Here is a 14,631-nt window from a genome sequence, read left to right as displayed (position 1 = left end):
AATACACAGCGTTAACAAACCTACTGGGTATTTTATTGTTTAACCCCACATTGTTTTATAGATGTTTAGCAACACTCTAGATGTGCCATTGATCTATTTGCCCCTGATTTCTACATCTCAATTTCCTCAGAGTAATTTGAGCACAAGTAAAAATCAGTCATTACAGAGCACAATCGTCGTCCTAAATACAGAAGTTCCACCTTGCCTCTTCTATTGATCAGTCTAATCAGCGCTGCTACAGACTGCTGTCATTACAAACAGGCTGTGCTGTCAATGCACAATGTACATAAAATTCAACGAGGACCTTCACGTCCAATTTTACTGCAAAAATATAGGGAAGCATGATTGTTTCTCAGAAAGTCAATCCCTTCCGAGGTAGAGCCAAAGGGAAGCACGTGCACAAATGGGGACAGCACAACACGCACAAAAATATAATAACACAGATTCCCACGAATGGGACATTCTGTGGAATTCTCAGGGAGTGAAGTCACTCTGGTTTTCTTCAGAAACCAGTGTGGATGCAAGTTTTTTTTTGTTTTTTTTGCAGCCTTGTTACTTACATGGCACCTTCCTTAAAGGGCAGCCGGCTCATTCCTGTGCTGACTGACAGTGGGATTTGCAGTGATAATGTCTTCTGGTGCCAGAGGATTGGGATTAAACATACTCCAATTTAAAAAGTAAAGTTGCCATGGTGATAACCTTCAGTTTTAGCTCAGATGGTACGCGTGAGAAATACAGTGTTATTGTCCTGAGACAGTCTATTTCAGTTCTGGCTTTGGCCATGATTGCACTTTCAAATCCTCTATCAAATTACAGGGCAGGTGACATTTTCCACACAATTTCTGCAGTGGGAAAACCACACAGTGCACAAATATTCCCACTTTAGTAAATCAGGATCATAACATTGTTGGAACAGTCTGACATGAACGCCTGCATGAGCCCCGGAGGACACGTTTTGATGCTCTTTACCTCAGCAGCACCGTGACCCGTCGGCCCACCATCAGCCCTTCAAGTTTAGGCAAACTTTCCACTACCATCCCTAATTAAAACGAAAGAATGCCTTTTTAGGGGGTCAAAAGCTTATGAGAGCTGACATGGGGCCGCTCTCGTGACAGTCTGTGGACCTACACATACACAATAGGCTCTGGTTGTCCAGGCCAGGAGACTCGCAGTTTGGGGTCAATTTATATCCCCCTCCGGGGCAGTCTGTTCACACCGTCACACCTGCCTGTCAAAGGAGACATCAGCAGGACATCACCACCGAGAGAACAGGGAGAGGAGGGAAAGGGGGAGAGGGAGCGAGGATTTAAAAAAAATAAAATAAATAAAAGTAGCAGACAGCAAAAAAACAATACAATTATTATCACTATTGACCCGAGCCAGTCTCAGCAGTACCCAGGAGGCGAGCTTGGTCAATAGAAAATTGCAACAGTCTCATGATAGAGCAGCCTCTCGGACGGTGTGGCTACACTGCCTCCTACAGGAGGCTGTGTGAACTACAAAGTCAGACACATAAACTGAAGAGTGGTGATAATGCTGGGCTTTACTTTTACAACGTGCAATACAATGCTGATGGGTTATTTAAAAATGTTAGTGTGTGGTCGATAAGCTGTGATCTTCACATTAATGGGTGACGTGGTTAGTACAACACCTTTACATGTACATGTACATCCAGCTCATTAATGTGTCTCCTGTGACATCCTACTTCCAATTACAGGGGCCAAAAAAAAAGCAATTTAAATAAACACTGTTCTTGATTCAGCTGATCACGTTCATTGAATGTATTCCATAGTTATGGAAATGAAGCATTATTTCTATAATGAAGTCGAACATGAAATGTCTGTGAGTAGAAAAACACTACATCTTAAAAATGTTATAGTCAAGTCACATGGTAAATTTAATAGAGACATAGATGCTCTGATAGTGTAACATTATACAAGGTAGCGAGGAGCATGCAGGTCATTTTATTTCATCTGAAATGGCAGCATCAGGACTTCACATAATTGGATCAAAATGAAATTACATAACATATAAATAACAATCCTTGTGTGGTCGGAGTGAAAGTCCAAACAACCTCTCATGGTCGACACGATTCCATGTTTTTCTGATTTGAGGACTGAAGGAATTACATTCACAGTGGAGCAGATGCAATATCAGAGCTTAGGCTTCTACATATCTGAACTGGCATCGAGTTTAAGTCAACCCTTAGGAAATCTATAAATAAAACAAGGAAAATAATACATATGCATATGCATATGATGTGCCATAACTGTATCACTTACACATTTTCAAATATGCATGAAGAGTTCAGCAGCTGCAACGTACAGATGGTATGTGCTTTACATGATAAATGAAAACCAAACACGTAAAAAAAAAAGGTAACACACAATAAACAATGTAGACTGTCACACAGAGCATGTAGTAGGCTTTCCTCTGGTGACTCTCTGGTTTTTATAAACGCAGTAATTCTGTACGTGACTTCAAACGCAGTGGATTATCTTCACCGGTCACGTGAAAAGGCTCGCGTGGATCTGTCGTGTGCACGAGAAGTGTTTCTTCACCACGTCACAAACTGACTGCACACAGCTCGTCAGATGTGTGATTGACGGGTGGAAGACTAATGATGCAACTCATACACGCTTTGAACTCCCGCAGCAGGAAATATACTGATACCGTTTGGCTTTAGATGAATAAGAAAAGAAAGACAGTAGCACTTTACATTTAAAGCACAGTCATTATATGGTAACTTTATAATGTGGTAATTACGTACAGTGTTTAACAAATGTACGTATTAGGCCACCCAAAGCCACAGCTGCCCTAAATGAGCAGCATTGGTAATTATTAAAATAACTGTCTATGCTTCCGTCTATGCTTCTATCCATGAATTTCATGTTTTACAAAAGAAAACTAGTAAAGCACTGTATTATTATTTCTTGATTAAAACGTCAAATTATAGTTATTAACTTTCATTCCTGAACAGAAAAATTAGTTTTAGTGGTTGAATGTTATGCTTGATTCATTTCTGGCTCAAATTTGCATATAAAAATGTGAATTTGCCAAATAAATAACAATAGCATTTTAAGTTTTAAAGTTGTTTTTTAAAAAGATTGCTATAATATTTATGTTTTTATGGTCTGCTAAATTTTTTAAACACTGTATATTTTCAATTTTGACCACTGATAGTAGCCTTTAGTAGACTGTGATATTTCTTTATAACTTATAACACTATTTACATTGTTATTACCAAGCTGGATAATCCTAAAATGGCCTTTTATTTGAAGTATTACCGTACTATTACCATGTTGTTCCTGTGCTGTGATATTAGGCGTACCCAGAAAGACAATCGTTAACACACTCCTGATGTTATTGTTGTGTAACCGCTGAGAATCACACCCTCGTGGTGAAACAAACCAACATAATGAACTTGAACCTCATCTCCTCTTTAATGAAGGAAGCCAAAAATAAATCGTGTCCGCCTGTTATTTCAAACACTTCCCCCAGGATCGGTTACTTATTGGCTTAGTTGAAATCCAATGAAAGTCGCATCTACTTGAGCACCGCTAAATTGATTCAATCCAGTGCAGTGCTCATAATCCATGCAGTCACACCTGGCGCATCATCCTCAGCAACTCCAGGTGTGCGTTGAGGGGAGAAGGACGATGAAGAAAGTTGGAAATGCAGCGTTGATTGGAATTGTTTGACGAAATAACAAGTGAGTCTGTCTGTAGGTGTGTGTGTGTGTGTGTGTGTGTTGCAGGTGTGTGGGCTTGTTACGCTGGTACTTGCATGATGAAGTTGTGCCCTGTGTCTACTTGAGAAAGCAGAGGGACAGCAGAGGCAGAAACAGCAGCAGAGAGCTGAGGCCCGTCCGCCGGGAGGCGAAGCTCGTCACATTGCAGTCGTCACTGTAGCAGCAGTGAACTCTGACCCCCGGCGCTCTGTAGCCCTGGCTGTTAGCCTGACTGCAGAATGACTTGTAGGAGCACGACTTCATCACTCCACCTGACACAGAGACGGAAATAGAAGTAGCTGAATAAATCAGGGGTCAAATAACTTTGAAAAGTGGTAACTAGTTTTGTTTTTCTGGTTTGCTATGTTGAATTTCTTTCTCTCTCTTCCTGTTCTACTGTCTGCCAAATGTATTTATTTATTTATTTAATCATTTAAATTTTGGCTGTGGATCTCTTGTATACATACAATAATTGCCAGAAACCACCAGAATTTAAAACTTGTGTTTCCAAAGTAATTTACAGACGGGATAAAGATTTCTGCTGTTTGTTTGGAGGTTTAAATTACTTAATTTTGTGAGGATGAATTGTCCTCACAACACATGGTGTCCTAATTAAGGGTATTGATCGAGTAGAGTAGGAATGGCAAATCTCCATATTCTCTTCAAGCCTCAGACTCCTTCCAGACAGCAGCGTGTCCTCCATTCAACACAAACTCAGACACACACACGTGGCGTAAGTGTTGTTTGCTGTTGGTGGGAAAAATAGAAGCTAAACATGTTTACGACACTGTCACTGTTGGACTCACTGTCATGGCCCAACACCACAGCACAGGCATCAGAGTAACTGGGACAGGATTTTGAGCCTTGCTGGTTGCAGTCTTCGTTATTGGAGCCCATGCAGGTGAAACACCGCAGAGCCTCACCTGACGGAAACAGAAAAGAAAGGCACCGTGTTATTGCTATATTTTCAACGTTAAAAAAGTACAAGAACTTTGAAAAAGACACTTTTTTTTTTAATGAATAAAAGCCACATGAACACGACTGACTGAATGCTATAACATAAATCAATGGGAACTGTTTAAAATGCCCTCCGTCAGGTTTTGTGACTTATTCTTTTGGCCACTGCTGCTCCATGTGTCCTACAAAAACCCATTTTTAGACCCTGGTGAATCTCTTAAGAAAGCCAGCTGCAGCTGCCACAGCGATGGTAAAGACTGCATTACACCGTGACATACTTAAACTCAGTCCCATTTATCATAAACTCAGGACCCCAACTCTGGCATTTTGGGTATCTTTGGTAACAAAGGATCTCTTGGTTTGATGAGCATGTGAACAGAGGCGTCCTGGGCGACAAACAGGAAGACTTTGTACTAAATCATCACACGTGTTTTCCAAAATACAGGAAATGATTGAACTGCTTGTCCTGGGCTTTAAAGTACATGCTTCCTACCTTGAGCTTAAGCTTAAAGAGTCGCACACTTCAGCACATAAAACACACACAAATGTGTTTCTAAAGCCCTCCAGAGGAAGGAGCGGTGGTTTGAGGGTGTGCTGACCTTTGAAATATCGAGTTAAGGCTTCCTTTTGAAACCCTCTATCTGTTTTCTAAATTCTACTATGGCCCTTCAGAAACCGTTTTTTAACGCTGCTTCCTAAGAGGATCAAACAGAGCGGGATTTATAGGAATCATCACAGAAAGCCTCAAAGTTTTTTGGGGCTGTTTTTTTCTTCACAACAGTACATCCGTTATTGTCAAAACAAAATAACCTCATTTGACCCCATCACAGACCAAAGATGTTTTTTAAACTGAACGAACTAATTAGCGAAGTCACACGCGGTGAGACAGTTTTGACGTGCCCCACTTTCAGTCCTTTTATCGCAGCTTTAATTACAACAATAAATCAATGACAGCAACAAGCCTGCAGACCATATTTTCCTCTGCAGAATTGAGTAGTTTGTTTGCTTTACTCCTCCTGTGCTCTTCTATGTGTTGAAGTAGCATAAAAGTGTCCCCTGCTGTTTGTGGTTGACCCCAATCTTTCCCCACAGCACAGCCGCTCTACACACACACACACACACACACACACACACACACACACACACACACACACGCTGGAAGTATTAGCCTTCAGACCTATTAAGAGATTAACTGCTGGGATTGCATGCTAGCTACAGGGGAGGATGACAGTCTTTAAGGAGCGAATAAATAAATTAAGAGCAATTAGACAAACTCAGTGTTATCATATGGTCTTTCTTTGTTATGTCCAACACTTCCTGTCCTAATGTCTGAAAAGGGGCTGCAACTAACGATTGTTTTCATAATCAATTCAGAGTTCTTGAATAGAGACACCGACCAATTTCACAGTGATATGAGGTGATCCAATAGAAGAAAAAACACATTTATTTATTTTTATTTAAATAGGGGAAATAGAAAGTCCTTACTGTTGTTTGGTAGCAGGACCAGGGCAATGAGGAGCAGCAGACAGTATTGGACAGCTCTCATGGTGCTGGTGGTCCTTGTCTGTTCCGAGCACACAATGAAAAGCAGCGTGTTTGCTCCTAAAGCTCCCTGAGCTTAATCTGAGCTATCAGATGAGCTAATATCCCCTTCTGCACTGACCAGGAGACGACTACTCCATCATCCACCGGGGGCCCGCCGCTCTGCCTCAGCACCACTTGCTGCTCCAGCTTGGATGGACCAAAAGCCTGTACTTGGACACACCCACTCACCCAGCACCTTTAAATTTCACGTAACCTCCTTGTTCAAGCCACACCCCTCCTGAGTTCCATTTCCTGGTCCAACCCTCACAGGACATCACCTTACTACACTGGCTGTACATTTAGTTCCTTGGGGACCAGTTTAAGTGGTTAAAGGTTGACTTCTGTCTTTTGATGTACATTTAAGTGTGTGACATTAGTACAAGTATTGGACAATTTCATTGTCTTTTTCTTTTTACATATTGATGATATATATGAAAGCTGCTATGACTGTGGGTTAAGATTAAAGGTCCCGTGTGTGAGAATTTGCGACGTCACATAAGTCATGTTTCCACCGAGTGGAACAGTTTGGTTCGGTACAGTATGTATTTTTTTTCACAGAATAGAACCAAAATAACCAACCGTTCCCTTCACTTCGGGTCGACAGAAAAGCGTCACTCACACTCTCTTGCGACAGGACTTCCTCCATTGTTGTCTGTTGTGTCGCGTCCGATGTCGTTGTCGTCGCGCGGGTACAGCGCTATATATCTCGCCGACACGGCCATCGGGCACAGCGCGCACCCGGCCATTCCAAGTAAAGGTACTCTGTTCTCAGTCGAAACACACCTTGCCGTTCCAAACCATACTGTACTGTTCCGAACAAAACCATACCATGGCGAAAACACGGCTATAGTGAGACCACATGCTGGCTGGTTTTGTGTAAAATACAAATAAAGGGATTATTGTAAGGCTGTGAAAAATTAACTGTATATTTTTTTATTTTAAAGCAAGTATACACAAACATATTATATTTCTGCAAATAAAAACCTCTAAAAAGGCCTGGAACTCTGCATTCAGAATAGAAAATCAGAGACTGCATTGCAGTTTCAAGATATTCACTTCATCATTTCAGGTTCGAAACACTGTAAAAACCTATTAACTGTCACGATACAACACTACTAACTTAAGAAATGTTAATGAAACACCGTATTTCGCACTATTGTCAAACGTTTGAATTGTACAGCCTGAAGAGACCGGATGAGATGAAAACAATCATATATATGTATATATATATATATATATATATATCATATATATGATGTATATGATGTATCAATATATTTATGAAAAATGATTTGAAACAGGATTTTAAAATGAATTCTTATATAAAAAAAATGTTTTTATGATCATATAACTGTTTATGTGTGGGCTCAGTCTGGTAGTTATTGCCCTCTTGGTACAACCACTCCTGCTTCCCTTTGTGGAGTTGTTTTTTTTAATAACTGGCTGTTTATTGGTTACAAAGCACTTATATTAAATTACATATATATATATATATACATATATATATATATATATATATATACATATATATATATATATATATATATATAAAAAACCTGTTACAAAATGACCACAGTAAGGCCACTGTGCTGTATTGACACCTTTTATTGCACTTGGTAAGCAGATGCTATACAGTAGCTGTGCAGAGAAGTTATTCTTCAGTGTGACACAATGACCATAGCAGGACCACAGACCGTGAGCACGACAAGGACATACCCAAAAATGTAATCACCCCTGGTCACAACTGAATACAGTCACGATTATATAGCCTTTTATCAAAATAAAACCAGAAAAATAAAGTTGCACGATTTCATTGAGAAAGCTATGACAAGTATGACAAAATATCTACAAGGTTACATGAGGAACGCTGATGACAGAATAACTATATACAAACATTACCTTAATAGAGGTTTCTTTCTCTCTCACATGCAAGAAGCTATACCGTGATAGTTGGTGTTCTCTCAGTGGTGTATCGACATTTTATGAATAGATCGCCCTGTCTGGTACTCGTTTAACAGAATCCATCTTTCTCTTGGATAAAGAGGAAACAACAACAGGAGTGAGTGAACAGTCTTCTCCCTCAATGGCTGTCATGGCAACATCATTATAGATAAGATAATTTAACCCACAAACCATGCTCTCCCTTTCTCATTATCTTTCTCTCGCTCTCACACACACACACTCATAGCTGATATGGTAAATGTTTTTTTTAATTTTCAAAAACAGACCCGTTACAGTACGACACACAGACACATTACAAATGTACAGAGTGTTTGACAGGAAGCCATTACCGTCGATCCCGTGAACACAAAAGTCAGTAAGAAATATAATCCTAGGACCACTTTGACCTTAGATGTCCATCAGTCCTTGGATATGTGGTAAGCACAACTCATCTGCTTCACTTACAGAGCAGTTTTCTCCACAGCCTCTCCTCTTTTCATTGAGACTTTGGCCTTTGGTGTGGTGCAGCCGCTAACTCTTCCCCATCTTGGCGATCAGCTCATCACAAATCTTTGTCAACTCCTCGATCTCTTTGTTCTATATGACAGATAAATGTAGAATTAATACGTTTATCCACATACAGTAGAATCTCTCTTTTATTTTTCCAGATTTCATATTCACCACCACAGACCTTTTGCTCCAAAGTGCGTTCCAGTGAGTCCACTTTCACCTGCTCTTTCCTCAGACTGGCCTGGTAGGCAGCCTGCTCTTGCATAGCCCTGGTTTGCATCTGTATTATATCTGTACTGGCCCTAAGAACAGAAAATAGTACAGCAACAATCAAGCCACCTCTCCAGTGTGTTTACATGTTAAAAGTTTTAATCAGACTAGACCATAATTCTTACACGCTAGTCCGACTAAAATCGAGCTAGTCTTAGTCGGACTAACATACCCGGATGATGCGATTCATAGTCCGATTACTCCTGCATCTATACGCCCAGAAGTAAAAGGAGGCGACGTATAAACTGTTGCCGGACATCACACAGCAGCGGCGTCTTACTTCGGACAACACAGCAACCACTCCATCTAATTTGTGTGACGACTAACATGTAGAGCAGGTATAAAACACACAGAACCACAGCACGACCCCTCTCACCGTTTGTTTCTCTGTGACATAAAGGTCGACAGAGAACTGATTCAATACGCACTAGCTTATGGAGAGATACAGCGCCACCTATGGAGGCGGAGTCAGACGTACACGGCCAATAAATACATGTATATTCGGACTGTGCAAATTGTCCGATTGCCTGTCTTAGTCGGACTTAGCTCGATCAAACATGCATGTAAACGCACTGATTGGGTAGTCCGTGCTTTTCATAGTAGACCATGTCGAGTAAACGTAGACTTACTTTTCTAGTTTCTCCTCCGCGTGAATCTTCAGGACATGATAGCGCTGTTCCTCTTTGCGGACTCTGGACAGATACTCCTGAGCGCTCTTCTTTAGGATGTCTTCATTCTGAACCGGTAAAGAAAAAAAGAATTTCTTTGAATCGCTTGTCACACGGCCATCAAGCAAATGCCATGACTGCAGGGTCTGCGGTTTTCTGTTGTGAATGATTTGTGCGTCAGTCACCTTACGAAAGCCATCCACTGCATCCTTGAGCTTCTCGTAACGCCGGAAGAGGTCGGACATGGACTTTTCCACAGAGTTGAGGTCGGCCAAAGCCTGATCTTTCTCCATGATCAGCTGCTGGATGGTGTGATGCGAGAGAGACTTGTCTTTCTGGTCTTCCTCTGATGGACACACAAAAATACTGTAGATCAGATCATGATCCTGCTGTGTGTGTGTGTGTGTGTGTGCTGTAGTGAGCAACAGTTTAAAGACCTGCACAACACACACACCGACACGTGTTACACAGTATATATCAAAATGGGTTTGTGAATTGATATGACTCTACTGTATAATACACAATATGTGTTTTTCTGATAAAACTACCGTTGCATGCAAACAACAACACTCAACAATGGGAAAATCAAGAGACCAGCAAACGACAGAGAAACTATAGAGGCGGCTGGTTTGAAGCTTCTTCTCAACTCTTCAAGTATGAAAAGGTATCCATGGGATTTTAACGCTTCGAAGACCAGCCTGCATAACTCATGAAATTCTGCATGACTGGCACAAGCCTCCATTGCAGAAAAAAGTCCACACATGCATGTTATGTTAAGGTTTTACAATGTAAACATGTGGCATGTTCACAGTGATGTTATTCTAAATTCATTTTTACATATTAAAAATACAGTCAGGACAAAACGCAATAAAATGGACAGATAATCGTCACTTGATGAGATGGAGAAAGTGAGCACATCTGGCCCCTTTTTGACAGACAGATGGAGAGATGTGAGCTGACACAAAGTCCTTGCTACTCACCTGGCATGTCTGTCAGTGTTATCAAACAGTAAAGGGCAAAGATGGGAGCAAAACAGGAAAAAAAAAAGAAAAAAGGAAGTGTGTTAAGTCAAGCTGGGACGGCAAGACACGTGAGAGAGCCGAGCGCTTAGACACAAGCAGAGACAGTTTCCTTTTTTGTGACAGTGCGTCAAATGCAAATTTTAAAAATTAAATTACACGGCAGCAAAAAAAATCAAATCTCCAAAAATGTCCAGAGTTGGTGAAGGAGATGTGGGTGAGGGCAGGGATGATGCAGAGATTAAGCCAGGATCGGGATTCAGTATCAATCAAACACAAAAAGCAAACAGACAGCAAAGGGAATATAATTTGCTCAGTTTGCAAATACACAAGTGGTTGCAGAAGCTAGGAAACAAAAGTAACTTGTTTAAAAACAAAAATGAACAGGGGATTAAAAGGACAGTGACTTCAGTAATGTAAGGAATAACAAAAAAACACCTGTATTTAAGGTTGAACTCACCAATCAACTGTGCTATAGTCTTCTCATACTCAGCAAACATTCTCCTGTGGGTGAGAAAATGCAGATTATCAGCATGTGGAAAGTTAAAGTATATAAAAATATACTGCACACCTCTAATTAATATGCTTTAAATAAGTGTTGAGCCTTTGTTCATAATTTTAATATTGTACTAAAATTGGCCTTAACTCTACTATATATTGTTTTATTGGTCTTCTGTTTCCATGACATGTCTTCTTGCTTCTTGAAGACTTGTGTAAAGAAAACATCTAAAATGTATTAGATTTATTTATTTAGTTAATTTAACTGCACTTTGGCTGCAAATATATATATATTTAACTACAATAAACACCTTGATGGGTCGTTTCCTCAGAATTAGTTTTTATGGAGAAGTTTGTATTCAGCACCTGTTTTATAGCACATTTTATTGCCATAAACTTTATGAAACCTCTTCTTTTTTTCCTTTTTTGACAAAAAAAAGCTGCTGACACAGATTTCCAATCTTCAAGTTTTCTTATTCATTTTCTCCTCTTTATCTGTAGTTTTTTTTTTTTTAAATCTCTCTTTTAAGATCTCACTTTTTTTAAGACAGCTTTTCAATTATGGAATATTACAACTTGCTTGTTCTTGAAGTGCTTTATGTTTTGCTGTCCAAGCACTTTTGTAAGCGTGTCTTGAAAAGTGCTCCATAAATATACCGTAGCTTGTATCAGCACTGTGCATCCTGTTTTTGTTCTCGCTGTTTAAGGTTCCCTTACCTAAGTCCAGGCTTAGGAGCCAACAGGAGCCAATTAGAATTGTTTTCCGTTGCCAGAGGTAAGAGGATTGATTAGCTTTGCCTCCCCCTTAGCCTTTAGCTCCTCCTTATCCTGAGCCTAGTAAGTCAAAGTAAGTAATCTCTGCCTTATCCACACTAACTGAGCTGTGACCAGCTGGACCTGCACCTACCACCTGCTGACAGAGTCCAGACCAGTTCACTTACATTTACATCTAGATGCAAATGTAAGCCTGAGTCATCTAACTTTTTTACTCATATGAGGCATCGACCATCTGCTTTGTTCCTCCGCTAATGCTGATAACACGCTGGACTCTAATCGTGATAATGAATAAAGACACTTAGCACTGTGACACACATGGGTGGGACCTTGCTGTGAAGTAAGTGGATGACAAGCTCGAGTTGTCATTCACTTACACTTACTCGGTTGTCTCACCTCATCTCCATCAGTTCCCGTTGGCTGTCTTCATACTTTTTCTTCCACTCCAGCACTTCTTTCTCCTTCATCACAATCTGAGGAGAGTGACAAAGTCATCACGTGGTACAACTTTTTATTTAACCTTTGTTTTACAAATGAGACAGGGTGAGTTTGCGGCATCATACGTGCAATTGTTACAGCCATGTAAACAACATCGGCAGACATTGGGTACAAACAACAATAATTTGGCTTTCGTATATCAGCTGTAGCTCACTGTAACTAGTTACTATAGTGTATATTTAAAATGAATGAAAGGGATTGTTATGGAGATGTTTGATTATCAGGTGAGATGACCAGTGATGGAACCTCTGGAGTGAGGGATGAGTTAAGTTGAAAGATATTATTGTAGACAGCTCGGATCCAGGGAGAACTGAGACGCCCTTGTGATCCGGTCCAGACGCCTGGCGCCTTGGTATCTAAGGGAGGGAACCTTGAAAGGCACCCAGTTTGTGTCTTATTGTACACTATGGCTGTTCATACTTAGAATTTTCTCTCACAGGGGTGAGAATTTCAGGTTTAAGTTTGGACTTTGTAAAAATGCACCAGAGTAGAAGGCTTAACAAAGTGAGGTATAAGTCTTAGACAACAAACCTCTTCTCGAGCTATTCCCAGTGAGTGGTCCAGATGCCGGGGCAGGTGAGGACTCTCCCCATCGTTGTAGCTGGTGGTGGAGTTCTTGTACACAGCACTCTCTACTGGAGATAATGCGTCTAGATGCTGCTTTCAAGTACCATAGAAGAGGAGAGAGAGAGAGGAAAGCAAATATTAGCATTCACAAACCAGACTGAGCTACAAATGGGACATCGTCACCCTCGGACCACACGCACATTCTCAGCATGATTCCTGAACCAAACCGCAAGGCAGCATCAAACTATATCAAAAGGTACCATACGGCAAAATGAATATGTAAATCAGGCAGGGCAGTGATGTTCCTGAAGACTTGGTCAGCTGCGATATGATTGGATGAAACAGTCTTCGGAGTCATAGTATGAGCCAAGTGATTGGCTGATGCTGCCCTCGGCTCATGGCAGCAGCTTGAATGTGACTGGGTCGAAGCAAGGCAGAGAGGGGAAGACAAGACGGGCAGCAAACGATACAGCGAGGACTGCATCATACACAGGTGAGGGAGGACAGGGGAGAAAACTGGGCAGCATTGGAGTTAGTCTCATGTTAAAGCATACAGCATGGTCTTACCTGATGGAGTGAGAACCATTTCCCAGTTCTTTTACAGGTACAAAGACAATGGTGTGAGGTGAGCCAGATAAAGTGATCCGATTTTAGATCAGAATGGGATTTTTCGTGTAAGTATAAACATATTTCTTTCCCACTGTAAATAACAACACGGGTTCCACTTTGGTGGCTGGCGTAAGGAAAATAAAGAACCTCCTCTTTACAATCTCTGCTGCATCATCCTAGGCTAAAGCAGACCCCCGTTCACGGTACCTTTCCACACAAGGCCCTGAAACTCTTTGCCGATCTGAAAGGGGTTTAGTCATCCTTCAGAGAGCCGGATTAAGGGAGGATTTGATGAAATGGTTGAGGCCCACAGGGGTAAAGGAGACTGAGACTAATAAGCAGAAAAGATAATAAAGTGTTGGGTCTGGCTGGAGCAGTAATTTCATTATTCCAACGGAGAGAACGACTGGTGGAGTTCAGGTAACCATGGACCTCTTTTGCTTTTAGTCAGGTACAGTAAGTTCACCGAGGTTAAGGCAGATCCTTAAAGTAACGTGCACCAAGCACCATCTTTCTGAGACAACCCTGCAAAAACATCAATATAATCAAGTGCCACTGAGTAAGTGCCTCACACCCCGGTGGTCTTTGGCCCCCAGGGTAGTTACCCACTTTATCCAATTGGTTTCTCAGCTCTTTCCACCTCCTTCAAGATCAAATGCCGAGTAAACTGCCAACATGTTTGCGTCACATTCAGGGGTACTCTGGACAAAAATCACTCGGACAATAAAAAAATCTACAAAATGTGAACAAACATGACAAACATCACATGAAAAACAGCCGAGTAATTGCGTATAAAGACTACAAAAGAGATACTAATATAACTGCTGAAAGTGGACAACACTTACAGGGACAAAGTGCAGCTACAGGACGCAGTAAATATAGGAAGACTTTAAAAAAAAAAAAAAAAAAGTCTCATATTCCATTCCTTCTAGGATCTACAGGAGCTAAAGTATATACAGTGCAGTCTTTTGGTATTTGCATATATATCCTGGCTCTGTACTCCAGT

General features: G+C 40.9%; 2 protein-coding genes across 13 annotated transcripts in view; both read right to left on the bottom strand.

Moving 5' to 3' along the window:
- Positions 1-3,419: 3,419 nt before the first annotated feature.
- ly6pge (lymphocyte antigen 6 family member pge) lies at positions 3,420-6,841 on the bottom strand. The gene is made up of 3 exons (XM_058651788.1): positions 6,173-6,841; positions 4,537-4,653; positions 3,420-4,002 (listed from the first exon to the last, which is right to left on the bottom strand). Exons 1-3 carry the CDS (start codon positions 6,231-6,233, stop codon positions 3,809-3,811), a joined length of 372 nt encoding a protein of 123 aa, XP_058507771.1. The 5' UTR covers positions 6,234-6,841; the 3' UTR covers positions 3,420-3,808.
- Positions 6,842-7,858: 1,017 nt separating this feature from the next.
- The window catches only part of tacc2 (transforming, acidic coiled-coil containing protein 2), a 46,739-nt gene continuing 39,966 nt past the window's right edge, over positions 7,859-14,631 (bottom strand). For 9 of the 12 annotated variants that reach the window (XM_058651734.1, XM_058651735.1, XM_058651741.1 and 6 more), the window contains 7 exons: positions 12,981-13,109; positions 12,348-12,424; positions 11,140-11,183; positions 9,846-10,006; positions 9,622-9,728; positions 8,904-9,024; positions 7,859-8,809 (listed from right to left, as the gene is read on the bottom strand). In XM_058651734.1, coding sequence (XP_058507717.1) covers positions 8,744-8,809; positions 8,904-9,024; positions 9,622-9,728; positions 9,846-10,006; positions 11,140-11,183; positions 12,348-12,424; positions 12,981-13,109 — 705 coding nt within the window. In that variant the 3' untranslated portion in view covers positions 7,859-8,743. The remainder of the gene's footprint in view (positions 8,810-8,903; positions 9,025-9,621; positions 9,729-9,845; positions 10,007-11,139; positions 11,184-12,347; positions 12,425-12,980; positions 13,110-14,631) is intronic. The other 3 variants (XM_058651740.1, XM_058651732.1, XM_058651738.1) reach the window with 1 other exon arrangement.

The sequence above is a fragment of the Solea solea genome, chromosome 15 (assembly GCF_958295425.1).
Source record: "Solea solea chromosome 15, fSolSol10.1, whole genome shotgun sequence".
NCBI lineage: Eukaryota > Metazoa > Chordata > Actinopteri > Pleuronectiformes > Soleidae > Solea > Solea solea.
This window is presented reverse-complemented; position numbering and strand designations above follow the sequence as displayed.